At 46.6% G+C, this 26632-nt stretch overlaps 1 protein-coding gene across 1 annotated transcript in view; it reads right to left on the minus strand.

The window, feature by feature from the left end:
* Positions 1-26632, minus strand: part of GAK (cyclin G associated kinase) — a 2243070-nt gene that overhangs the window by 1512814 nt on the left and 703624 nt on the right. Inside the window, exons 12-13 of the mRNA XM_069626358.1 lie at positions 4193-4242; positions 3934-4082 (exon numbers count right to left, since the gene is read on the minus strand). Of these exons, the coding sequence (XP_069482459.1) occupies positions 3934-4082; positions 4193-4242 (199 nt within the window). The remainder of the gene's footprint in view (positions 1-3933; positions 4083-4192; positions 4243-26632) is intronic.

A 26632-nucleotide genomic window follows, 5' to 3' on the forward strand; every position in this document is an offset into this window, starting at 1 on the left:
CCAGATTAACTGCTACACATTACAGAAAGTCCAGTACAAAAAAACTGCAATGTATACTTCTCTTTGTGATTGAGGAATTCCCAATCAGGATGTGAACAAACATACCACAAAAATGTTTAATGGTTAAAAAGTTTTTTCTTCTTGTATGTATACTAGCACATTGTATATCAATTGCACATTTCCCTGAATGATTGGAGAGAATTTGATGAAGAACTCAACACTTCGACCTCTCCCTTATGTTAATTAATTGTCCATCATAAGCTTAGTGCCATTTGCTGAATTAGCAATACACACATGATTCACTGAACTTTTGTTAAAAACTTAAAAAGTAAATCCTGCTTGTTAACACCTACAGTTGACTGTATCTGTGTTACATTAGACGGTTTCCATGAAACCTAGAACGTTTCATCTTGGGATGACCGTGCAATGCACTAGCTTGATAACATCGTCATGCACATTAGCGTGATGATGTCATGGCGCACCAAAATAAATAGCAGCTTTTTGAGACACTGATCCCTTATGCAGATCAGCGTTTTAGAGAGAAAGCCAATCGCATTTTACTCTTCATTTACAGAACTAACAGCTAACATTGAAATTGGAAATCCCCTAATATATGCATCCCTAGATGTAGCATGTTTACTCTGAGACAATTCTAATATTGCCACTATGAACATTTTCAGATCATTATCATATCCAATTAGGAGGTGACTAGAAGAGATATTGTTCTCATCTTGAACCCTACATAACAAATAAGTGTGTGTTCATTTACTATTTCTTACTGAAGAGCCATACTGATTATTGAACAGAAACAACCAATTGAGACAGTCATTATCAGTATGAACAGATATCCAACTATTTTCCCGCTTTTTCTCTTTTAGATCATGTCCCGTCCAAATTGCTATTTTTGAGAATACAAAATTCTTAATAACTAACATTTTGAGCATGTTAACTTCTTGTTGACCCACTGGAGACACAGTGGCAAAACATGTGTTGAGGTTAAAAATCAATTAGAGTTTAAAATATTTACTATCCTTAAAAAAGAAAATGCAAGAAGCTAAAGTTCATTCAAGTCAACTGTTGGCATTTGATTTATTTTGTGCAAATTGCATATTAACAGATGGAGGGATTCGATCTATGTGTGCTAAATAAAAAAAAACTTTGCATGCAATGGAGAGAGAATATTTCCAAGAATAAATTAACCTAAAGATTATTTTCTTCACCCTTCTGGATCTGTAGTGATCATTAATATCACATAAGCTGAATGACCCTCTTGTAAAATATATCCATTGAGAATATTGGAAAGTCACAATATTGACGACCGTGTTCCACAAATTGACAGCAATATGATTCGCCATATAGGTTGACTTTTGTGTGCATTTTTTTTTCAAGTTAACAAATTAAAAACTAGATGCCATGCAACTTGCTCAGTTTGAACAGTAATACAATAAAACTGGCCCTTATTCGATACCATAAGTGTTCCCTGTTCTTCCTGAAGTAAATACTGTGGGGATCTATTTAAATTCCCACAGGGATTTGGCTCCTTACATTATCTCTTATCTTATACTCTTCAGGCAAATTCTAGTATCCTTCTCATCTCTCCATCGTTGCCAGGGCCTTCATCGGTCAAAACAAGACTACTGTAATGTCCTATACTTAGGACTATCTAAATCATTACGGCAGACACTGCAAGTCCTTCAAAACAATACTGTTAAAATGGTTATTAATGCTCATCTTAAAATCATACTTCTCCTTCGCCAAGACATTTACATAGGCTCTGTATTTAGGGTAGAATTAAATAAAAGGTGGCTACTCTAGTATACAAATGTGTACAATGCAACGCCACACTACATCTGGCCAACAGATTAAACCAGGTCTCCCTTGTCACTCACTTCGCTCTGTGAATTCTGTTCTTGAACCACCCAGATTCGACCAGACTACTGATAGGAGGTAAATGTTTTTCAGCACAGGACGCGCCTATCTGGAACAATCTGGCCGATTACTTTAAGATCTGAAGCTAAGCCTACTCCATTTTAAAAAACAATGAACTCGGACTTGGCTCTCAAGTTCTGAGATTTCCCTTGCAAAACTGAAAGCATTACTCTTATTTACGTATTGTTGCAGCATACCCATGTACTTAGAGTCTGTTCTTGATAAGGAGGGAGGTGTATAATGTTTAATTATGCATGGTCATTTTCATTACTACTGAAGTTTCCAGACTTGTTAGAGTTTTCACCTCCTTTCCCAGAAGAGATGACCGCTTTGCTAAGTCTGTAAGAACACAGGTGGTGTATGTTGGGGATGAAGGATTTCATAAAGGATTGTTAAGGACAAGATAAACATTTTTGCTTACTGCACAAGGTGGTCTGTATCAAGAATGATTGTTTGTTAATTTGTCAAGCGCGCCGGAACTTTAGGTAACTCGGCGCCACAGCATACAAGGTTACTTCAAGCTTAGTTACAGAATGAGGACAAGTACAAGTATAAAGGCAATACATAATCAACAGGTCTAACTAGTGGATATACAAAGAGTACATAAATATGCAAAAGGGTAGGGTCAAAGGGAGCAGGAGTCAAATGATCACAGGTACAATGGATATTGTCAAGCAAGGAGGTTGTTAGAGTGTAGCCATGTGAGGATGTTTTGTCTGAAGTTGTAGTAGGAGTGTTCTTTTCTGAGGTCAAGTGGGAGTGCGTGCCAGTACTGGGCTGCCTTAACCGGGAAGCTACTTCCACCTGATTTTTTTAGTCTAAATCTAGGTACTAGAAGGCAATAAGAGTTGGCAGTTCTAGTAGGACGAGTTGATGTTCTTCTGACTATTCTTTCCGTCAGGTACGGTGCGGCTGCATTATTAAGGCACTTGAAAGTAAGGTTCAATGTGTTAATATCCCCACAAAAATATTGCGATACAAAAAGATCGTCATTTTTGTGGCGATATTGACCCATGGACCCTGCGGGGGACACCCCCGCTTTATTTTAAAATGTGCGGGGGACACCCCCGCAACCCCTGCTCCCACAAATTATCCCCCCCCCCAAAAATATTGCATATGGCGAGACAAACTGCCATATGTACAGCGATATTTTGGGTGGGGATATTTTGCAGGGATACCGAAAGTAAGTGAGGCTGTTTTGAGTGCAATTCTATCTCTGATTTTTAGTCAATGATGTTCTTTTCTCAGGTCAGATATATGTTCTCTAGTGGGAAGGTTCAAGGCCGTTCTCAAGGCATTCTGTAGTATCTGAATTTTATCCGTGATGTATTTTTTGGCTCCCAAGTAAAGGGCATTGCAGTAATCTAATCACGACAGTATAAGGGCATTGGCGAGGATAATACAGCTAGCTTCAGTTAGGAAAGCTCTGCATGCTCTAATAAGTTTGCATGTGTAAGCAGTTGAGGACGCTAGAGAGTTCACCTGTTTCTTCAGTGTTAAAGTGGGGTAAAGGTAAAAGCCTAGCGTCTTTACTTCTTTAGATACTGTAATTGTATTAACGTCAATGTTAAAAGCAGAACAGCCAGGGTTGAGATTTTTTAGATTGGCGGCGGAACCAAGGAGCAGGATTTCGGTTTTCTCATCATTCAGACAGAGGCCATGGGATGCCATCCATGCTTGAATGATCAGGTATATTTTGTTTACCAAGGCTGTATCCAAGGCAGAATTGCCCGAAAGGGGAATGAGGATCTGAGTGTCGTCTGCATAGTTAGTGTACGTGACACCCAGTCTGTCCAAATTGTCAGAACGGCTCACCTTCTTCAAATTGTAAACGACGTCGCAATTTGGAAGGGGGGGGGTGTGAGGGAGGTGGGAGTAGGAGCAATGAGGCTTAACATACAACATAAATGTGACTCCTATCCAAATGGTTCTTTAAAAAAGAAGACATAGGCTTAAAAGAAATCCCATAACATGGTAGAAAAACAAAAACAATAACATACACACCCGGTTGTGAAATCTAGCAGGTCTATAAGATCTTGGGGATAGATTGTAAACAGCATAATGTCCAGGATGCTTAGAGTCAAAAAACAGCCGCACATCTTCAATGTTATTCTTTATAGCAGATTCCACACCTTCGGCTGGGAAGGACATCACTGAAAGGAAACATTAAAACACTTCACTTCAGAATACAACAGTATATAATATGAACACACATTGTAGATAAACGCTAAAGGGATCAGAGAAATGTATTTAACCATCATACCGGCAATTCTGGAGGTAATGTAAGAAATATCCAAATCTCCTTTTGCGTAGCTGGAACAAAAAAGAAAGTTTGAAAATGCAACCATTTCTGAGAGGTGCTTACTGAGCAGTGATTTAAGAAAAAAAACAAATTGCTTAAAAAGGAGTAAACTCATTTATAAGGTTCATACTAATATTGTTTAGCACTTCCAGGACAATCGAACATTCACTTTACGCTTTTTAGAAAGCTCTAGTTTGTAATTAACTTATTTACTGGTACAACCAATAGAACACATGACAAATGACACGCGATCTAGAAACAGTTACTCACCGTAGTGACTTCCGTACTCCAAGTCCATAGTCCCCTTTCCTCCATATTGATGGGATACCTCGCCCCAAAGGGACAGGACCAGAGCCTTTTTTTGTAGCGCAATATAACATTCCCTTTAAATCAATAAATTCTGGAACAGCCACTTGTAATTCTAAAAAAGATTGGTGGAGCAAGCTTTAATGCTTGGGCTGTCTCTTTGGAACTCTATTCCATCAGATATCAAAGGCTGCGTTTTCACTCGGCTCTTCAGAAAACGTTTTAAAACATTTCTCTTTGACAAAAAGTTGGACTAAGATAACCAGTTGATTATAGGCCTGGATGGATCATGTCCTTGGTCCAACGTGTGTCGTTCCATGCAATTTCGTTTGTTTTATGTTCTGTCCATCTTGTGAGCGTGTGGTGCTATATAAAAATCTTTTAGACAGATGCATGCAGGGTGTGCCCGCCCATGCTGACTCCTGCAAATGCCTCACTCACCAGTCCTTTTGTACCGGCTTGTCGGCTACAAAGCCTAACTGAACCTATTTAGCATGGGGGTGGAGGCAGGGTAGTATGGAGGAAATGGAACCATGGACTAGGAGTACAATAGTCACTACGGTTGGTGAACAACCTTTACTCCCACGTCCCGTCCCTTTCTCCTCCAGACTGATGGGAGATCTCTTAGCATGACAAACTCACGTGTGGATGTAATCTAATTAGGAACAAGCAAGTTTCTCAGGACTGCTTGACCAAATCTGGCGTCAGCCCTGGAACTGGTATACAGAAAATACTGCTTGAAAAACGCTGATGGCATGGACTAGGTGGCAACCCTGCTGATGACTTCCCATAGGACGCGACTCTGAAAAGCTACCGAAGTGGCTTTCACCCTCACTGCATGTGTATGCATGCCCTTCGGTGGAGTCAGCTTCCGAGAGAAAACGGTAGTTAACTGCATACACATGCCACTGAGTGATAGTGGCCTACAATGCTTCACTGCCCGCGTTGTGTCCCCCGAAGGTGACAAAGAGCATCTGATTTTCTGATCCATTTGGTCCTGTGAGGTTACAATTTGAGCACCCTACAGACATCCAAGGTGTGAAGGGTAGTCTCAGCAGAGGACTGAGGTTCTGGAAAGAGCATTGGCAGGACCACCTCCTCATTAATATGGCTAAGGGAAACCACTTTGGGTAGGAAGGCCGGGTTTGTGCACAGCACAACCTTGTCCCTGTGAAAGGACATGCAGGGTTCAGAGGCCGTGAATGCTTGCATCTTGCTTACTCTCCTAGCGGAAATGAGGGCGACCAAGACGCCACCTTTCAAGAGAGGAAGGGGAGTTCTGTGGAATACCGTGGTTCAGAGCGCTTGAAGGTCAGTGCCGAAACAGCGGTGTTCAGATCCCACACAGGGTGAGGCTTCTTAACAGGTTGGTGCAACCACAGAAGGCCAGCCAGATGTCTGCGTATCACTGGATTTGCTGTGGAGAAGGACGACTCACTGACATTTCGGTAGGCTCCAATGACCACCAAATAGGTGCGACAGGAGTCGACAGATGCCCGAAGATGCCAGGTGGGAGATGAAGGACAGAAGGTCATTCAAGCCACTGCAGAGGGGGTTGATACCTTTTTTGCCAAGGTCCAATGACAGAACCTGGATCACAGCCTGTTGGCTTTTAGGATCGCCAAGGTGGATCTCAACCTGCTGAGGGGCGGGTCCGTTGTTATGACAACAGTGGTCGGAGGCTCCTTGAAGGGAGCCCCTGCAACAGATTCCTCTGGTCTGCCCACCAGTGCAGGTCCTGATCTAGAGATGCTGGTATAGCAATACGTTGCAACAACTTGTCCATGGTCAGCTGAGATGGAGCTGCAGGCTTCTCATCTTCAATCTGGTGCGTGGAACACAGAGGACGGACGCGGCCATCCAGCCCAACAATCTCTGGTACTACCATGCTTGTAGTAGTTTCCCTGGAAAGAAAACACACCACTGTCAGACAAATAGCCAATATGTGTATTTGTATTTAATTTATATAGCGTTTTAATCCAAAACGCTTTACAAGAGGAACCAACAATATACAGCAAGCATTACATAACAATTGAATTAAACCAGAAAGCAGTACAAAAACTATTTACATTATGGAAGGGAGGAAGAGAAGGGAGCGGCCAAGAAGAGAGAAGAGGTAGTGGGTACGAGGAAAGGTGAGAGCAGAAGTAAGAGGAGGCAGAGGCAGTAAGGGAGAAGGAAGGAAGAGAAGAGGATTAGAAAAGTACAGGACATAAGGAAGGAGGGAGTAGAGAGAAAGGAGAGAGAGAAGTGGAAGGGAAGTAGGAAAAGGAATAGGAGGTGTGGGTGAGAGTACTAATAGAAGAGGAAGCAAAGGGTTTTAAGGAGGTGAAAGAAGATTTTAGAGAGGTACGAAAGTAAGTGAAGGAAGAGGTAGAGCGGATGAAGAGAGGAAGGTGGTTCCAGTGTTAAGGGGCAAGGAGTTTGAAAGAGCGGAAGAGAGAAGGGGCACAGGGTGGAGGTGGAGAGCAGAGTAGGTATAGATTGGAAGAGCGGAGAGAACAAGGAGTGTAGAGAGTGAGGAGGGAGGAAAGATAGGGGGGGGCAAGACCATGGAGGGATTAGAATACGAGACAGAGGAAATTGAATTTGAGTTGGGAGTGAAATGGGAGCCAACCTAGAGAGGTGAGAGAAGAGATAGAGTCATGGGGAGAGAGAAGGCAGAGGGAGTGGATGGAGGAGTGGTAGATAGATTTAAGTGGGGAGAGGTGAGAGGAGGGGAGTCCAAAGAAAAGAGTAGAGCAGTAGAAGAGTCTAGAGAAGATGAGGGAGGAGATTAAGAGTTTAGTAGCGTGAAGGGTTAGGAAGGATCGAATTTTACGAATGTTGTAAAGGTGAAAGCGGCAAGATCTAGCAGTAAGAGAAATATAGTGAGATAGTGAGAGGTGGGGGTCAAGAAAAAGACCACGGTTACGTGCGTGGGGAGAGAAGGAGAGTTTGGAGGGGGAAAGAGAATGAAATGAGGAGGAGAGGGAGGAAGGAGAGCATGCAGGGATGAAAGGGACTTCAGTTTTATCGGTATTGAGAGTTTGAGGGGAAGGTAAGCTTCTGAGCAGGGATCAGTGAGAACTTACTGAAGTTGACAGAGAACCCCAAGTCGAATAGGTTAAACACCAGGATGTTGGTCGTATCCAAAGCTTCCCAGCTGGAGGTGGCCAGTCAAGCTAGTTGTCCAGATAGGGTTATACGTGGATCCCCCTGAGCCGTAACAAACTGGTAACAGGGCTCATCAGCTTCTCGAACACTCTGGGTGCTGCGTTTAGGCCAAAAGGCAGGGCCCAATACTGGTAGTGGTGCCTGCCAATCAAGAATCTGAGGAATTTCCGGTGTGGTTCCCATTTAGGTACATGCAGGTAGGTATCCTTTAGATACACAGCGCACTATCAATCGTGGCTTTGAAATGAACTCATAATTCGTGCTGACGTAATCATCTTGGACCTCTCATTGGGGAGATGGAGGTTCGAAAGAAGAGCAATCCAGGATTGCTGCAGGCCAGCCTGGTTCTTCTAGATGATCGATAAGATCCTCAAATAGAACCCTATACCATTTCATGTTGGGGGCAGGTTCTATGGTCTGCACCTTGTGTAGTTTTCAGATCTCCTGTTGAAATGAGAGTGGAACCCATCTATATCAAGGGAGAGGAGACAGGAGGGAGAGGAGGAGACAGATGGAATCACTTGGAGACTACTAAACAAATCCGGGGATGCTGTGAGATGTAATGTAATTGTTTATTTGTAAAGTGCTTATACCCAAGGGAAGTGCTTCAAGGCAGGAAGGGAACACGGGAATACAGTAGCCGTTCTTAGGCCTTGATGTTTCCGAATGATCTAACAAAATTAACTAGCATACTAGGCCCGAGGCATTTCTACTAGTGCAAGTGCATGACAGGAGGGAAAGAGAGAAGGGAGGGGTTGGGAGGCGGGGGGCAAGGAAGGAGCATACAATCAATAGGCTGCTGTACTAGCCCAACGACTTGTCCTACAGTACAAGTGCATGGGAAAGTGTCTGGAGAGAGAGGGAGGGGGGAAAGGACATACAGAACAATAAACTACTGTACTAGGCCTGGCACCATTCAGATTGATTGATGATAGGTCATCATCAATAATGCGCCTATGCACAAGTGTTTCATGAGCAACCCGGCTAGGGAGGGGAGACAAAGAGGGGACGGAACTTAATCTTGCTAGGCCTAGTGCATTGAATGTTGTGTAAGTGCTCAGACATAAAGAGCTAAGGAGTGGGAGGCAGACATGTGCGCCCAGTCCATCAGGGGCCTGGGTTAAGAGTTAAGAGCAAAGAGGTCGCACAGAGAGACTATCTTGGCTTTCTCCAGATCGGGCGGCCAAATCCAAAGAGATTCTGCAAAAATAGTTATCTACCCTGATTACACTTTTCAGGTCCAAATGAAAAGAGCACAATTCATCTACTCCAAAGCCAGACTGAAAAATGCCGGATTGCACTACATGCTCTTATACCCTACAAGACTAAAGGTGATACACAAGAACAGGGCGCTCCTGTTCGACACCCCAGCTGAGGCTCGAGAATGGATGGACGGGGAGCAGATCCCGGACATTGAAGAAAGAGGACGCAGACCGCGCCAAGCTGCACCAAATTGACCGCACGCAGGGCCAGCAACCAATAAACGCACAGGAACAAAGGCAGCTACGCTTCAAACGCAGCAGGAATGATTCCCTACAGGAGCTGTACCGAAGATGGACCATTCACCCTTCTGTCCCCAGAAGTTATTTGGGTATATTAAACCCGCCCGTAGGGTTCCATGAGACCAATAAATGGTCAAATGGAGCGGAAACAGGGTAGTCATAACAGGGGGGGAGGGGGAGGGACCTCGCTGGACTGTTTTTTAGTTTGGGGTGTTCAAAGTTGCAGGGGGGAGGGAACACGGGAGTTGGTATCAAAGTTGGGGACTTGGGGACTTTGAAAGGGAAAAAACAAGACCACAGAGTTTTCATAATTACCACACCAAAGGAGCAGCCGCCAGAAACGCTAGTCACAAATATCCAGCCACCCGGCACTTATGGCTGACAAAATCAAAATCATGACGTGGAACGTCAGGGGCATGAATAACCGAGTAAAGTCGGAATCACCTTGCTGCAAGAGACCCACTTGAACGCACAAATGCACAAAAACTAAAAGCAATAGCCAAAACCTGGTGAGGGACACTTATCGGATCCTCCTACTCCTCCTATGCCAGAGGGGTCCCCCTCAAATTGATAGGCACGGAAACTGATGACGAGGGTGAAAGGCTCTAGTACAAGGCACCATAGAGGGAAAGGAGGTATGCCAAATCAGCACTTACGCCCCCAACCACGATGCTACCGTTTTTTTACACTCACTATACACACGGCTTAGCCCTTACATAGACAGCGCCATGATATGGGGAGGGGACAATAATTGCACTCTTGACCCCCGCAGAGACAGATCAGACAATAAGAATTCCCGCCCATCCCCCGCATGCCAAAATAATAGCTACCTTAACACCATAGCTCCTACTCCAAAACCTGTGGAGAGAGCAACACCGAGAACAACCAGAGTACTCCTTTTACTCCCCGCTGCATGTAGTTTATACCAGATTAGATTACATCTTTGTGAGCGAAGAGCAACAAGCGATGTTCGGGGACGCACAGTACCTGCCCAGAGTATTGTCTGACCACTCTCCGCTGGTGGTCACCTGGGTGGTATCCCCGCCTAGACCCCCGATACCCACTTGGAGGCTCAGAAGTGAGGCTCTGCTAGATACTGCTTTCCGTGAAGAAATAAGGGAAAGCACAGTGGACTTCTGGCAGACGAATGTTAACAGTGTGCAACACATTGGTACGGTATGGGAAGCCTACAAAGTAGTCATGAGGGGGTAATGATAGCGCCTGCAGGGGGAGCCCAGAGATCCATTACAGCCTCATTGGAACGCACTGAAAAAGAACTGGGGGAACTAGAAGCGAGAGCCGACTCAACTCCTGAGCATCTGCAAAAGGAGGTTGAGCTAAGACAAGCCTGCCTAACATATTGGGAAAAATTGGGGAAACTAAGCCATGTGAAATATATTGAGAGAAGCCATGCCCTTGGGGATAAGCCGGAGAAACTATTAGCTTGGCTCTACAAGAGGGAAGCCCCCAGGACACCCATCTGCCACATCCGTAAATCGGATGGCACAACAGTGCACACGCAGATAGAAATAAACTCGATATTCTCTGAGTTTTATCAGGACCTCTACGATAGTGCCGCGGCGCCCACAGACACTGAAATAGAAGATGTCCTAGACATCATCAGGCTACCTAAATTAGATACACAAACGGCAGAGGCCCTAGACGAACCTATCACCCCAGAGGAGGTGCTGGTTACCATTAGTTCCCTACCGTCCAAGAAAACCCCGGGCATGGATGGTCTTCCGGGAGAGTTTTACAAGACATACGAAGAGCTCTTAGCACCACTACTAGCCCAGGTGTTCAACAAGGCCTATGATACAGGCACCCTCCCGGAAACCATGCAGGAGGCTGTCATAATTCCACTATTAAAACCTGGAAAGGACGGAGAGGAGTGTAGCTCGTACAGGCCCCTCTCCATGTTAAATGCAGAGAACAAGATCCTAACGGCCCTGCTAGCAAGAAGACTGCGCAGAGCAATCCCCTTACTGATCCACCAGGACCAGACGGTTACATGCCTGGGCGCACCATCACAGAAAACCTGTGCAGGTTGCACCACGTCATATATAGCACCGAAAACAGACCCGAGAAATACGCAGTTGCGTCCCTGGACACCACTAAAGCTTTTGATTCTGTCCGGTGGAAATGGCTGTACGCCACCATGACAAGAATGGGAATAGGGCCGGCCTTCTTAAAATGGACCCAACTCATATACACCAACCCCACAGCCAGAGTGCGCACAAACAAGACATACTCTGACAAATGGTCTCTCCACAAGGGCACACGAAAGGGATGCCCACTCTCCCCCATGTTATACATTATGGCTACGACAGGAATATGGGGATGGGGGCATAGTGATAGATGGGGTGACCCACCTCATTTCTATGTACGCCGACGACGCACTTCTTTACCTACATAACCCGGAACACCTACTGCCATATATCCTAGAGACCCTTGATGGGTTCTACAGATATATGTGGATCCAGAACAACAAGGAAAAGTCCTGCCTATACCCCTTGGCTGCACTAAGCGGAGATGAGGCCAGATGCCTCCCCGCCATGGCCCTCCAATGGAAGACCACCTCCTTCAAATACTTGAGAATCACTATTCATCGCAGCCCCAAAACCGAACATGCCCTAAATAAGGTAAGAGCTAAGGATGCCTTAGAGAAATCTATGAACTTTTGGGGCAAACTGCCGCTCTCAGTGGCAGGGAGAGCTGGACTACTTAAAATGGTGGCGCTATCCAGGCTACTGCACAACTTTACCAAAGTCCCATTCGACACCCCCCACCCCTCGATTCTTCAGGGAACTAGGCAAGCTGTGCAGACGGTTCCTCTGGCAGGGAGGCAGACACAGAGTGGCGCTGGAGGTACTAAAAAGACCCTATGAGAAAATCCCCAACTTTGAACTATACTACCTGCCGAGCCAACTGAAACATGTAGTGAAGTGGATGGCGGACGAAATCACGACAGACACTCGACTCTTGCAACCGGCCATCCCCCAGAAGCTACTCAGGGATTTACTCTGGGTCCCAGCAGGCGCAATACAAAACTGCCCGTATATGGTTAATTTGGGGACCTGGCTCTGGGAACGGTCCTGCAAGGCAGCAAAGATAGACGACCCGTACTCACCACAAATCCCTATAGCGGCAATCATGGCGGACAGACCCTGGGGGCAAAAAGAAACACGTAGTCAGTGGGAGCCTCATGGCGTGGCTACATTGGGGGACCTGGTAGATGAACAAGGGATCCTAATGTTTGCCGAGCTCAATGAGACCGCAGGACTCCCGATAGGGCAATTTCTGCTCCACAGAGCAGTGGTGCAGAGGCTCGCGGATAGATGGCCAGAGACTATGAACCCGGAAGAGGAGCATGAGGTCATTGAAACCATACTAAACACAGCTAAGGGGGGACATGAAACCTCAGGGCTTTATGAAGCGCTAATGGATAGTACGACTAAAACAGTACTCAAATGTAAAGCGAAACGGGAAAACAAACTGAGCCTGGAATTTGAAGACAAGGAATGGGGAAATATAACCCACTACCATAAAAAGGTCTCCAGGAACGCCCGCCTGCAACTCATACAGTTTTACATCATCACCAGAGCATACCTCACACCGGAAGTCATCTCAAGGTTCAGAGGAGCGGAAGCCCAAGTATGCCCCAAATGTAACGAACCAAGGGTAGGAATGACTCGCATGTTCAGGGGATGTCGAGTGATACGAGTCTTCTGGACACAGACAGCTGCAAAAGTGGCAGAGGCAGGCATCGATATAGATGTGCAAATACCAACAGCATGCATCTTGGGTAGATGCAAAAGAAGCAGGAAGAATAAACCCCTACAAAAACTGAAAGACTTGATATACATAACAGTGAAAAGATGCATAGCTATGGGATGGAAAAGCACAAAGAGCCCTAGTGCAGCATTGTGGTGGGGGGGATCTCCTGAAGTGGGTGGCAACAGGAGCGTGGGAGAATGCACTGCAAGGACAGAGGCTTGACACTAGCAGAGACCTGCATGAATGGGTGGTGCTCACAGGGCCATTGCTCCACCCCAGGGAGGAAGACCTTACCTCAGATGAAGCGGGCAGCCCAGGCTCGGAGATTGGTGCAGTTAGAACTGATGAACAAACAGTGGTCTGGGGGCCAGGGGGGGCGCGCGCAGGAGGGGGGTGGGCAGGAATTACATGCGTGAATCATGAACAATCATTGATAATGATAGAGTCAGAGTCAAGATTTGAGAGCAGATCTTAGCAGGTCTAGAGAAGAGCAGTTTCCTTGCCTCTGGATGCTCTAAAGTCAGACTGATGGTCATGGAGACAGCCAACCAATCTGGTGTGGAGTGTAAGCTGAGATATTGCAAGCTTCTCCAAGCGTTTGCCCAGGAAAGGAGTGAAAGAGATCAGGTGAAAGTTTTCCGGAATGGCAGAGGGTGCACAAGAGAGTATTTAAGAGAAGTGGGGAAAACTCCAGTGGCGAAGGAGGGGTCTGCCAAGGCTTGAGTGAGACAGACTATATTGTCTTTGAGGATTTTGGAGGGGCAGGGGTCCACCTGTTTGGAAGAGGGTTTCATAGACCAGACTAGTCTGGAAAACTCCTCAGGTGCGAAAGGGTGAGTGAGGCGGGAGGGGGGTGGCCGATGGGAGCCCAAGAGATGATGGTTCATGATTGGGTGCGGGTGCGGAGGAGAGAGAGAGGACATGATATCCTGTGTTCTGGCAGTGAAGTGTGCAGCCAGGGCCGAGCAAAGGGCCTGGGTGGGTGCAATAGAGGATGAGGCTGCAGTAGGGTTGGCTAGTTCCTTGCAGACTTTGTAAAGTTTGGCTGTGTTGTTGGATGCCACAGAGATGCGGGCTTGAATATGGACTCTTTTCTTGGACCGGATGCAGAGTCTGTATTGCCTTTGCAGAAGGCAGCAGGCCAGCTTGTCAGATCCCCCTTTCCGTTCTACTGCCTTGCACTTGCGTTTAAGGTCAGCCAAATCAGAGTCGTACCAAGAGTGTTACTTTTTGGCAGTCTTCAGTCGAATCCCGATGACAGGGGCGAGGATGTCAAGAGTGTTGGATATGGAAAGGTGAAAGTTAGAGAGGGCTGTGGCAGGGTGGGAGTCAGCCGCAAGAGTAGGAGGAGGAGAGTAGGTAGAGGCAAAGGCATCCACTGACACTCTTAATGGGTCGGGTGACCTTGAAGGTGGGAGGCAATGCAGGGTGTGCCAGTGTTAAAGGTGAAGAAAGCTTCAATTGAGAAGAGAGAACAGAGTGATCAGTCCAGGAGAGTAAGGTAGAGAGAGGGATGTCTGTGGAGATGAGAGCATACAAGGTGTGGCCAGCAGTGTGTGGTGGACCAGAGGGGGGGGGGTGTGAGAGTGAGAGAGGGAGAGAGTGAGAGAGTGAGAGTGAGAGAGAGAGAGAGAGAGAGAGATTGCAGAAAGGTCCTGAAGAGTCAATATGGATGTTAAGATCCCTCCAGGAGGAGGAGTTAAGGAGAGAAGATGCCAGGTGTCAGCGATAAGAAGGCCTGCGTTTGAGCCAAGTGTGTCCTTAAGTTTCTTCCTGCCAGACTTAATGAGCGGCGAGGGATAGGAGATCGAAAAACAGTTGGAGAAGATAGGAGAGATAGAAAGCGCCATTGTGAGGAGGCACAAAGGGTGGTGCACTTAACCAGGCTGAACACCCGAGGCACAGGCGAGGGAGTTAACAGGAGGGTGCAAGCGCCGGAAGTACACAAAAAGGGCCGGGAAAAAACAATGCAGGCTAACGAGCTGGTGTGGTGGGTTAGGGATGGGGGGGGCAAGGGAGCAAAACAGAAACAATACAGAGAGCAAGGGAGTAACACCTAAATTCGAATTTTGACTAGATTGACTAGTTCAACCAGTTGCTCAGATGCAACAACAGCCTGCAGCAGACAGACAAGCAGGGGACCCGATCCTGTTCGTCATTGCTTTTTGGAATCAGTGGGTGCAGTCCCGGAGTAGCTAGTGAAGAACTCTTTGGAGGCGTGTCATGACTGCTTCCTTCTGTGGCCACTGGAGGAGCGTTTTGCGGTTCTTGCCTTCCCCATCAAGGACGTCATTTCACCAAAATGCCTAGGGTAGTGGAAGTGACATCACACAACCCTTGACCTCTGATGACAATTTGACCACACCCCAAAGTGATATCATCGGAAGTGATGGAACATGACCCTTCACACCTGGACAAAACAGGAAGCGGCATCACATAGCATTGTTCCTAAGTGCACTACAAAAAAGAACAAGCTACTTACCAACTGGTAACTTTCTTTCGACTGAATGTTCCTCTCACGTATTGCTCATCTTTGATATTCGTATCTCGCCAGCTTTGCTGCTTCGGAAAAACAAAATCCTTGCCAGAGGGCGCTGTGCACGATGTCGTGGCGTCGATGTCCCTCGAGGGGCGCTGTGGAGCGTCAACGTCATCAGTAGTATAAACAGCTTGTGCAACACCCGTTGGCTTCAGTTCCGTTTTTTCCTTCCATTAACTAAACAGGTGTACCGCAGACCGTAAGATCTCAGGGAACGCAGAGTGTAATTCACGTAATTTGTATTGCGAGGTAGGCTGGGAGGGGCGATGAGGAATACGTGAGAGGAACTTCCAGTCGAAAGAACGTTACCAGTTGGTAAGTAACTTGTTCTCCGAATGGATTATGTCCACCCACGTAGTCCTCATCTTTGATAGACTCCCAAAGCAGTGACAATTTGGAGGAGGGAGTACTATTTAGATTTATCGTGAATGGAATGAAGGACTGCTTTACCAAAAAGACCTTCTTGAGTGGAAGAGGAGTCTAAGCAGTAATGCTTAACAAAAGTATGAATTGACGCCCAAATTGACGCTGAGCAGATGTCAATTACAGCGACACCCCTTTGAAGAGCCGCAGAAGTTGCCATGCCCCTCGTGGAATGAGCTTGAAGCCCTTCTGGCGGGTCCTTACCAGCCAGTCTGTAGCACTCTCCAATAGCCAGTGTGATCCACCGGGATATGGTTTATTTACTGCCAAGCCCAATTTAGGACCAGTATATCCCACAAACAGTTGATCATCACAGCGAAATTTTGCCATTCTTGTAATATAAAAGCTCAGAGCCCTTTTTGGGTCCAGCCTATGCAGCCTCTCTTCCTGTATGCCCAAATGAGGAGGATGGTAGAAAGTTGTGAGTGTTATCTTCTGTGACAGATGGAAGTCGGAGACTACTTTCGCTAGGAATGATGGTTTAACTCTAAGTACTATCCGTATGAAACGTAGGATAAGGGGGCTTGCATGAAAGAGCCTGCAACTCACTCACCCTGCAGGCTGATGTTAATGCTACAAGAAGTGCAGTTTCCCGAGTTAAGAGCCTTAAAGGGCAGGAATGTAAAGACTCAAAAGGAATACAAGTTAGAAACTGTAACACATTGTTTAAATTCCAAGCAGGGACATGAAATGGGACTGCAGGGTACACATTAGAGAATCCCTTCAGAAATTGAACAATTAAAGGCATTTTGAAATAGGAGACCTCTTCAGAGGAGCACATAAAAATGGAAAGCGCCGCCAGGTACCCTTTTATGGTTCCAATCTGGAGTCCCATATTAGCCAGATGTAAGAGAAAAGAAAGCATCAAAGGAGTGACACATTGAAAGGCTCCACATTCTTGTCCCTGCACCAGTTACTGAATTTATTCCAACAACACTGGTTACAAGGATTTGGTTGCTGGCCTTCTGGCCGAAAGCAAAATCTCCATTACGTCATCCAGGATGTCCAAATCCTTCTATCTCAACCTCTCAGAAACCATGCGTGAAGGCTGAGTGTCTTGACCTCTGGATGGAGAACCTGACCTTCCTCTTGCGAGAGAAGATCCTCTCTTTGTGGAAGACATATTGGAGGGCAGCTGGACATGTCCAGAAGGTCCGGGTACCACGTTCTCCTGGCCCAATCTGGGGCAATTAGGATAATGGATTTCCTGAACTTTCCCAACCTCCTGATTACGAGAGGAATCGCAGTGTCTGGATGAAACGCGTACAGGAGTGGAAATTCCCAGTCCCCTACAAACACGTCCCCTAGAGCTCCACTTGGGGGAAATTCCCTTGAGCACTACTGGTCGCACCAGATCCACTTGAGGAGTTCCCCCAAAGAGTGAAGATCTCTTGAAGGACTTCCTGAGCTAGTTCCCATTCGTGGGAGACTGTGCTCTGCCTGCTCAGAGCGTCCGCCAATGTGTTCTTCTCCCCGGGTAGGTGAACTGCCGACAGAGATTCCTTCTTGTATTGCCCAGAACCAGAGCTGCATTGCCTCTCTGCACAGTGGTAGTGACCCTACACCTCCTCCATTGTTGAGTTAGTACATTGCCACCCTGTTGTACGTCAATATCAAGACATTCTTTCCCTGTACAGAGGGCCTGAAGAGGGCCTTCAGCGCTAGGCTGATTGCCTTCTGCTCCAAAAGGTTGATGAGTAGTTTGGACTCTGATGGAGACCAACGACCGCTGATTGTCAGTTCGTTGGTGTGGGCTCCCCACTCCATGACTGAGGCGTCCGTCACTACCGATATCTCTGGCCATGGCTGCCAAAAAGACTGTCCCTTGAGAAGGTTGTCCTCGCAAGCCCACCAAATCATGTCTTGAGCAACTCTGCTCGGAACTTGCAGTTGATCCGACATATTCCCTGAAAATTGGGACCACTGAGTTCTTAGAACCCATTGAAGAGATCTCATTCTCAACTGGGCCTCTGGCACCAGGAAAATGCAGGATGCCATGAGACCTAGCAACCTCAGAAAACCTAAGGCCGGAAGAAGTTGGGCATTTTGGAATTTTTCTACCATCTGCTGAATGTGTTGAGCTCTCACCTCAGGAGACAAGGCTTTCCCTGACAAAGTGTCTAAGACCGCTCCGATGAACTGCAGTCTTTGGAATGGTATCATATGGGACTTCTTGTAATTGAGGGAGATGCCCAGTCTGTTTAGGGAGTGTCAGGTGATATGTAGATGTTCCTGGTCTTGCTCGGGTGTACAAGCCCTGATCAACCAGTCGTCCAGTTAGGGGTAGACGTGAATCCCCCCTCTCCTGAGACTTGCTGCCATTACCGCCATCAGCTTGGTGAAAACCTTCGGGCGGAGGTCAGCCCGAATGGCAGAACGGAAAATTGAGATGGATTGGTACATGAAAGTAAGCATCCTGGAGGTCCAATGATACCAACAAGTCTTGGAGTTGTAGAGCCTGAAGGATCTGAGAAAGGGTAACCATATTGAACTTGTCCTACCTGAGGAACTTTTTCCAAGATTCATAAGTCCAAGATGGGTCTCAACCCCTTCTTGGGAATGAGAAAGTAGGAGGGGGGGGGGGGGGTACCAACCCTTGTTCCTCTCCGCTACAGGTATATATGCTCTATTGCGCCTTTCTCTAGCAGGGTTAAAATCTCCTGCACAAGGAGCAGATCTAGAATTTTGACATTCCCGGTGGATGATCCCGAGGCCTTTTTAGAAAAGGAAGGCAGTAACCTTGAGGTACAGTTTCCAGTGCCCAAGCATCTGAAGTAATGCCCAGCCATTCGTTCAGATGCTGAGAGATTCTGCCTCCCACCGGGGTCTTGTGCATCAAGGCCTCAGAGTGGCTTAGAGGCAGATGCAGCATCGGCTAAGGGTAAAGATTCCACTGCTGGGGCTGATTTAGCACACCTTCATCCACCACGAGGGAATCTTCTTTGCCCCTTTTGTCCGGCTTGTCCTCTTCCAAATGAGGAATAGAAGGGAAACAAACAACACCTACAGGAAGATGAGCCCGAGTAGGGGTGTTGAGGTTGTCGAATGGAGGCGCTAAGGCACTTAGCCGTCGCCTTGGAGGTCTGCAGCTTCTCCAGACTCACATCCTCCTTGCTGCCGAACAACCTCGAGCCGTCGACGTGCATGTTGATAAGTCTGGCCTGCACGTCCGGTGCAAATCCCAACTTTCTCAACTACGCAAATCTGCACAGTACAGTGCTTGCAGCCATGGATCTGCTGAGGCTGTCAGCAATATCCAATCCTGATTGGAGACACTCTCCCATCGCATACTTACCATCTTTTTTTATTTTTAAACAATTTTTATGAATACTTTACAACAATCATTCAGTCACATAACAACAAACTTAGCATTATACGTTATACATTTTACATAGCTCGTGTCATGTTTAAACCATAGCCCCCAAAGACCCCTTTATCCTCCCTCCCCCAACAACATGAGCCTATTCCTCTTCGCAGTCTGCCACATCATCTAGGGATGTACCCTCTTCCTTGTCTCGGAAGGTATCATTTCCACTTGGACTTTCCTGAGTAGACCCCGACAATGTGGCCACTAAGTGCCTCCAGGACGTTAATGTATTTGCCTCTTCCTCTCCCCTCCTCTATTGACTGCCTTGGTCCATACTGCTGTTTCAGTTTCTGCCCACTTTTTAAGATCATTCCACCAGACCTCGATCTTGGGTCTATTACATGTTTTCCAGCCCATGGCGATTCTGCGCTTGGCCAGTATATAAACCAGGTCTTTGAGTTTACACACATACTTTAGCTTGCGTGGTCTAGGGAATCCCCCCAACATAAAATGCCGACAACGATTCCACCACTAGCGTAATGCCCTTTTTCTGCCAGGCGGCGGGCCACTTTTTTCCAGAATTCACCAATTTCTGGTCACGCCCAGAACATCTGTGTCATGCCGGCATTCACTTCTCCACACTTGTGGCAGATTTGTATGCCTGTGTTCTTAAATCGGGCTATCCTCTGGGGGGTCATATACGCTCTGTGTTACATATAGCTGGATTTGTTGCAGCCTTGCATTTCTGGACACCTTTTTATGGTACCTTTGAGCCCTCTCCCACTGCCCATCATCATACTTTCTCTCACTTCCTCTTCCCAATCTCGTCTCAGCTGGAACACTCTCTTCCCCGCTTTAGTCATCAGCAGTTCGTAGATCTGGGAGACCTCATGCCCTCCCTCTGCAATGTCATATTGTATCTATCACTATCTGGTTGGTCTTCTAGCACTATCTCAGACCATGTTTTCCTAACCCGACGTACCAGTCTAGTGTATATATATATATATATATATATATATATATATATATATATATATATATATATATATATATATATATATGATATGTTGCCCCAGATGTAGGCCTGTATCTTCTACCAGTGCATGCAATTCCAGTATGTTCCCGTCTTGCCATATATCTCCCAGTGTTGCAATACCCACCGGTTCCCAATATCTGCCTATCATCTGCCTCATTTGTGCATCCCCATTGGTCAGTGCTACTAGCGGCACCTGCGGAGAGCACAGGGTCGGGTTTGCCATGGCCTGACAAGCCTTCCGCCACATTTGCCATCCCAGTTCCAGCATTCTCGGGCACCCCTTTAGTTCAGCTTTGGGAAGCCATATACATTCTTTCAGAAAAAATGGAGCACAGTCTGACCTCAGCAGTCCAGACTCAGCTGTTGAGTCTTCAGATAGCCACCTGGCCACGTATTGCAGCTGGATGGCCCAGTGATAGATCTCGAAATTAGGAAGTTTTATGCCACCTTTATCGTATGTATTCTGTAGTTTCCACAGGGCTATTCTGTTTCTAGTGTTGTGCCAGATGAAACCTCTGCATATGCTCTGGAGTTTGACAAAGAACCGCTTAGGTATCAAATATGGTATGTTTCCAAAAAAAGTATCAGCCTAGGCAATACCACCATTTTCAACAAAGCCACCCTCCCTACCATAGCCAATTGGAGTTTAGCCCAGAATCTCATGCTGTTCTCAATGTTCGCTACTGCCTTTTCTGTGTTATATTTGTGTTCATTCTCAACAGCATGGTAGATATCAATTCCCAAGTATCTGAAGGTATCGGTCTCCCAGGGTATTTGTAGAATGGGTAGGTGCTCTCACGAAAGCCCTTTATATCTCCCTAGGGGGAATATGCATGACCTTTTAGGGTTAACTGCAATGCCCGAGAGCAACGCAAATCACTCCTTTACTTCTAGGATGTAGTGCAAGTTTTCCTCCGGGTATCTCAAATATAGCAACATATCGTCTGCATACAATGATATAAGATGTGGACCTCCTTTAGTGAAAATCCCCACCTCTCCGTACTGTTGTCTTAGGTGTATAGCTAGGGGTGTTAGTGCGAGAATATATAGCATCGGGGACCAGGGGCACCTCTGTCTGGTGCCTCTACCAAGTTGCCATCTTTCTGAGATTACTGCTCACGTCTTAACTCTGGCCAATGGTGAGCTGTACAGTAGTTTAAGCCATGGCCATTTAACAGAGTCGAAAGCCTTCACTGCATCTAAGGAAACAATTGCGACTTCTTGCCCTCCTCCCTCTGTCTGTTCCATAACCTGGTGAAGTCTCCTGAGGTTATCGGATAATAAGTTTGCTTATAACCTGTCTCAATCTCCCCGCCAACACAGCTGTAAGAATCTTGCTATCCTGGTTCAGCATGGACAGCGGTCTATACGATCTGCGATCCATGCTCGGCTTATTTGGTTTGAGGATCGGGAGGATTATTGTCTCCCGTAAGGATTCTGGCAACATTCCTATTTCAAGGGCTTTGTTAAGCATAGCCAACAACGGGGGCAGCACTTCCGTCTTATCCTTACCATCTTTAACAAAATTTAGGAAGCTGCCCCTTTCCTCACCTTCAGGAATGTGATCAGCCGCCATGGCCACACAATCCCACAGGATGAAAAACTCTAGCTAATGTACATGTAACGTTAGTAGACTTCAAGGCCATGCTGCCTGAGAAGACCTTACGAGCCCATGCATCAACTTTATCGTCTCTATCCGGGGGGATAGAAGGATAGGCAGACTGTTTGGTCGAAGTAGCAGCCTGTACTACTAGACTCTCTGGGGTAGGATGTATTGTGAGATAGTCTGGATCACTGCTCGAGGGTCTATACTTCTTAGAGAAGTTCCTGTTCACAGCAGGCCCAGATTCTGGAGCTTCCCAATTGGCCACAACCTTCCTCTGAAGGGCTTTGTGGAAGGGTAAGATTGGGTCCTTCTGAGGTCCCTGATCTAGGATGTCCGTCATGTCATCCTGCTCATATGCCGGGGAAGCCCTACTCCACCCCATATACTCTGACTCTGTTCATCAAATTTCTGTAACCTGAGTCAGCATCCTCTGACGGGTCAGGCTTGCCAAACTCCAATTCTGGAGAAGTATAAAGTCCACTAGCAGACTGCAGGGAGTCACAGAGGTCCTTCATCTTTGATTATGGATCAAGGAGCTCTTCAGGTACATCTTTTGTGCCAAACTGCACCCCAAAAGATGAAGTCTCCTCATCAGAAGCACTTTTCTCTTCATATATGGAGGACATCGACTTGAAAGTCATTTTTCGGTACAGGTTTAAAGATGTTCTCCTGAACCAATACGGGCCTCGAAGAAATCAAAAATTCCGTCGACAATGTCAAAGATGGCTTCGATATAGGGGTTGATTTGTCATGAATCGGCCTCGATTTTGGCGGCAAAGTAGTCAGCGTTTAAACATTTTTGCCGGTATCGGGAATGGACTCGACTGTGAAGTCGATACCTTTGACGTCTTTTCGTCGGGTCGAGTTTCTCGACGAACAGCCGGATTACTCGTTTTTACAGAGGTAGTCTTTGACTTCCTTAAGTCGTCCAAAGGAGCGACCAGGGCATGGCTCTTGCGTGACTCTTGAGGGGGTTGAGGCTGCATTCTCGAAGATCTGCATCATCTCCACTCTGAAAGAGTCCCATTTACTAGGGGAATCTGACCTAGTCGGGCAACTGATAACCTCCGTAGAGGTGTCTGAGGAAGAAGAGGAAGACCTATGGCGTCTCCTTTTCCTCTTGTTCGACAAAGAACACGATGACTGCCTCGATCGGCTTCTCGACTGAGACCTCTTCGACCGTTTATGCCAAGTAGAGTCTCCCCGGGTTTTCTTTTCCCTCTTCGAAGAAGACTTGGAAGCTTCCTTCCCCACCACCAGTTTACCCCTGCGTTCCCGGAGAGCTTCTACCATCATGGACTGACAGGATCCACAGTCTTCGGTACGGTGCCCGGAGCTTAGCCAGCACAAGGCAGACGCGGCGAGGGGACATTTTAGCCCCACCGTTGTAATATTTTTTAAATCCCGACTTTGGGGTCGATGGTGTTGAAAATTATTGCATTTTTCACAGAAAAAACAAAGCACGTTGTTAGTGTTCGAATCGAATGCTTTCAGAAAAACTGAACTGAAGCCAACGGGCGCTGCACAAGCTATTAATACTACTGATGACGTTGACGCTCCACGACGACCCTCGAAGGACAAACGCCACGACATCATGCACAGCGCCTTCATCCGAGACATTTATTTTCCAAAGCTATAAAGCTGGAGAGATACGAATATCAAAGATGAGGAATAAGTGGGAGGAAACAATCCATTCCAAATACGGTTACGATATCACTGTAATGAGATATCCATTTCATACAAGAATGGATCACCATTTGTATCATTAAAATCAGTGTGTATAGGCCCATATTACCAAATTACAGAGAATGCAAGCAGACGTCCAAGGCCAAATGATAATGATGTGTTATTATATTGCACTTACGCTTAAGCGCTTTATATAGAACAAATATCCATACAATATCATCCAACCTGTGTTGGTACTCATTTATCGACCGCAAAAGGATGAAAGGCTGAGTTGGCCTTGCCGGAGTCAAACCTGCAGATCACACACACATTGCAGCAGCAAGCGCTCAACCCGCTGAGCTATCTTACCAGCACTAGCTAAATGAGCAATTACATGTCTGAATGTTTTTGAAGTCAGAAAGCAAATTAGACTCTGTAGTGCATACCATTAAACTGGTAACAGATTTAGCAGCAGGCCAGTTCATCTGCAGGTCTGTTACAAAGTTGGCCACATGTCAAGCTTGCGTGGATCTACTTTTCCGACTTCAGAGGTTGGCAAAATACATACCATAGTGAGTGTTCATAATACTGTATTAATGAATTTAGATTAGCACTGCAAATGCAGTGCACTCATATGGCATCCCGTACTCTGGGCACTCTTTACCAGATACATGCAAACAAACACCCTTAACAGCATGCCAGCAAGATAGGAAAGATAGACACATTACAGCAAAGCATTAATTGTGGCACAATGAAATCAAGGGCCACTTTAGGTGCTATGATCAAACATTTCTACACTGTACACAAGCTTTTAGGCACAAGGATTTTGTCAAGTGACCGAGGACACTGAGATGGGATGTCCTGTTATGATCATAATGGACAGCGGCAGAAAAAAAACATGCTACAGCTGGAACTTGCGAAAAGGAAAATACATAGTCTGAAATGGATGCTTATTCTACTCTAAATGCTTTTTGGACGTTTTTGTCTGAATTATGAACTTGTTTAAGAACAGACTAAATCAAAGACTCACCCCCTGAAGTGTGCCTGAAATAAACCTTTAATGAGTCTAGCAATTACTGTAGAGAATTCCAAATAGACAAATTATTTGTTATTCCTATTCTTTCTGATTTAGGGTCACTGCTCAAACTATTACACTTGTGGAACCCCCTGAGTTTTAAGAGGACTGCAGAAGAAAGCCAGCCACACCAGAAACAAAGCCACATGGTTCTAGCCACAGTCAATGAGCTTCCATTTGTAAAAAATAAAAAAAAATTAAAAAACACATTTTTTAGGGTTAGCAAGGGAGATCACAGAGGTAGCATGGGAGACCTCAGGGGTCGCAGCGGTGACCCCTGGTAACCCCCAAATGACATCCCTGTTCCCCATTTTGGTAGTCTCCTAAGTCCCAAAGCACTTCTGCCTGGAGTCTCTGGCGAAGGAGGGATGACGAAAGGGCTGCTAGCTAGTCTTCATGAGGACTGCCAGTTATTTGGCCCTCTGAGTGGAAATCTTGTGCTTATAGAGTTCCTTATCCGTGGAGGAATGGAACAGATCTTGTCCGTCAAAGGAGAGATCAATGATGCGATCCTGTACCTCCTGTGTAAATTTGGTAGTGTGCATCCAAGCAACTCTTCGCATGCCCGCACCTACCGCCATTCTACGACTAGATGTACCTATATTATGAAGGGATGACTCGATCAGAAACTGAGCCAACGTCTGAGCTTCCGCCAGACCCAACTTGAAGGCCGGTTGCTTGACCAGTGTGGTGGATACAGCAAGAAATCAGCCAGCTGTCCCCAGAGATTTTGATTACCTGCTGCTTGCAGGGCATAAGCATTGGCTTGTCTCAGGTGAAGAGAGGCATTAGTGTAGGCCTTCTTCACCATCAGCCTCAAGGAGCTTGTCTTTATTTATATTTTATTTTATTGAGCATTTGTTCAAGTGCAGTAAGGAGAGGAGGAGGAATTAAGGGGGGAGCAGGGAATGGGCAAGTGTTGGGGGGAGCCCTCGTAGGAAAGTGCCAAGAGGGTGCCAGGTGGGAGGCCACTGGCTAAGTGCTAGGGCGGAAGAATCCCAAGGGTGGGATGCAGAGCCGCCAGGCAGTGAGCCTGCAAGGGTACTGCTGAGGGGAGGAGGGTGCTGGTGTCGACTAGGTAGAAGGCCTGGTAACCTGCGAGGTTCATGAGGGACCAGGCCGCCAGTCTCCGGGGCAGTGAGATGATTAGCAGGGAAGGGAAAGAGGTGGAGAATAGCAGAGTCTTAAGAAGTTTCCGGGACTTACGGAGGTCCAGCTTGAGTCTGAGAGGAGCAGGGTGGCTGTTACAAAGAGACACCAGCGAAGAGAGAGACCCGCCCACTGCTCTCTGTTTGGAGAAGCGTTTGACAAGCAGAGAGTTAGGAGCGGAGGGCTCTAGCAAGGGAGTATTTATGGAGAGAAAGTTTGAGATGGCGTTATCCAAGGCCCCAGAAAGCCCTGTGAATGACACAGAGGGTCCTGAATTTCATCCTCGTGACCACCGGGAGCCAGTGGAGATATTTTAGGTCTGGAGAGATACGGTCCCTGGGCTTGAGGCCAAGGTTAAGTCTTGCAGCACTATTCTGGATTAGCTGAATGGGGCATAGGGAGAAAAGGGGGAGGTTGACGAAGAGACTATTGCAGTAGTCCATCTTAGCTATACAACCGGAGCTCTGCAGACATTGAGATTGTGGGGGAAGGTGAGGAAAGGGAGAACACCTCTAAGGAGGTAAAGCTAGAAGTGGGCCTTCTTGGCAAGGTCCAGGCTGTGAGGGGTGAAGGAGAGGAATCGAAGATGACCCTAATGTTTTTGGCCTCACAGGATGGTGAGGGTGGAGTGCCCAAGGAGGGCAGCAAGAGGGTAGAAGGGAAACAGGGCACAGGTGTCCCAATAAGTAGGATTTCCGTCTTACTGGCATTGAGACAGATCGTTCGCTGCACACCATGTCTGTATGGCGGTCAGGCAATCGGCATGAGAGAGGAGGTAGTTGAGGAAGTTTAAAGGATAGCTGTGTGTCATCAGCATAATACTGGAAATGAGCAGAGGAGGAGATCAGGTGAGCAAGAGG

This window comes from Ambystoma mexicanum, chromosome 6p, assembly GCF_040938575.1.
Source record: "Ambystoma mexicanum isolate Mex_15411 chromosome 6p, UKY_AmexF1_1, whole genome shotgun sequence".
Taxonomy (NCBI): Eukaryota; Metazoa; Chordata; class Amphibia; order Caudata; family Ambystomatidae; genus Ambystoma; species Ambystoma mexicanum.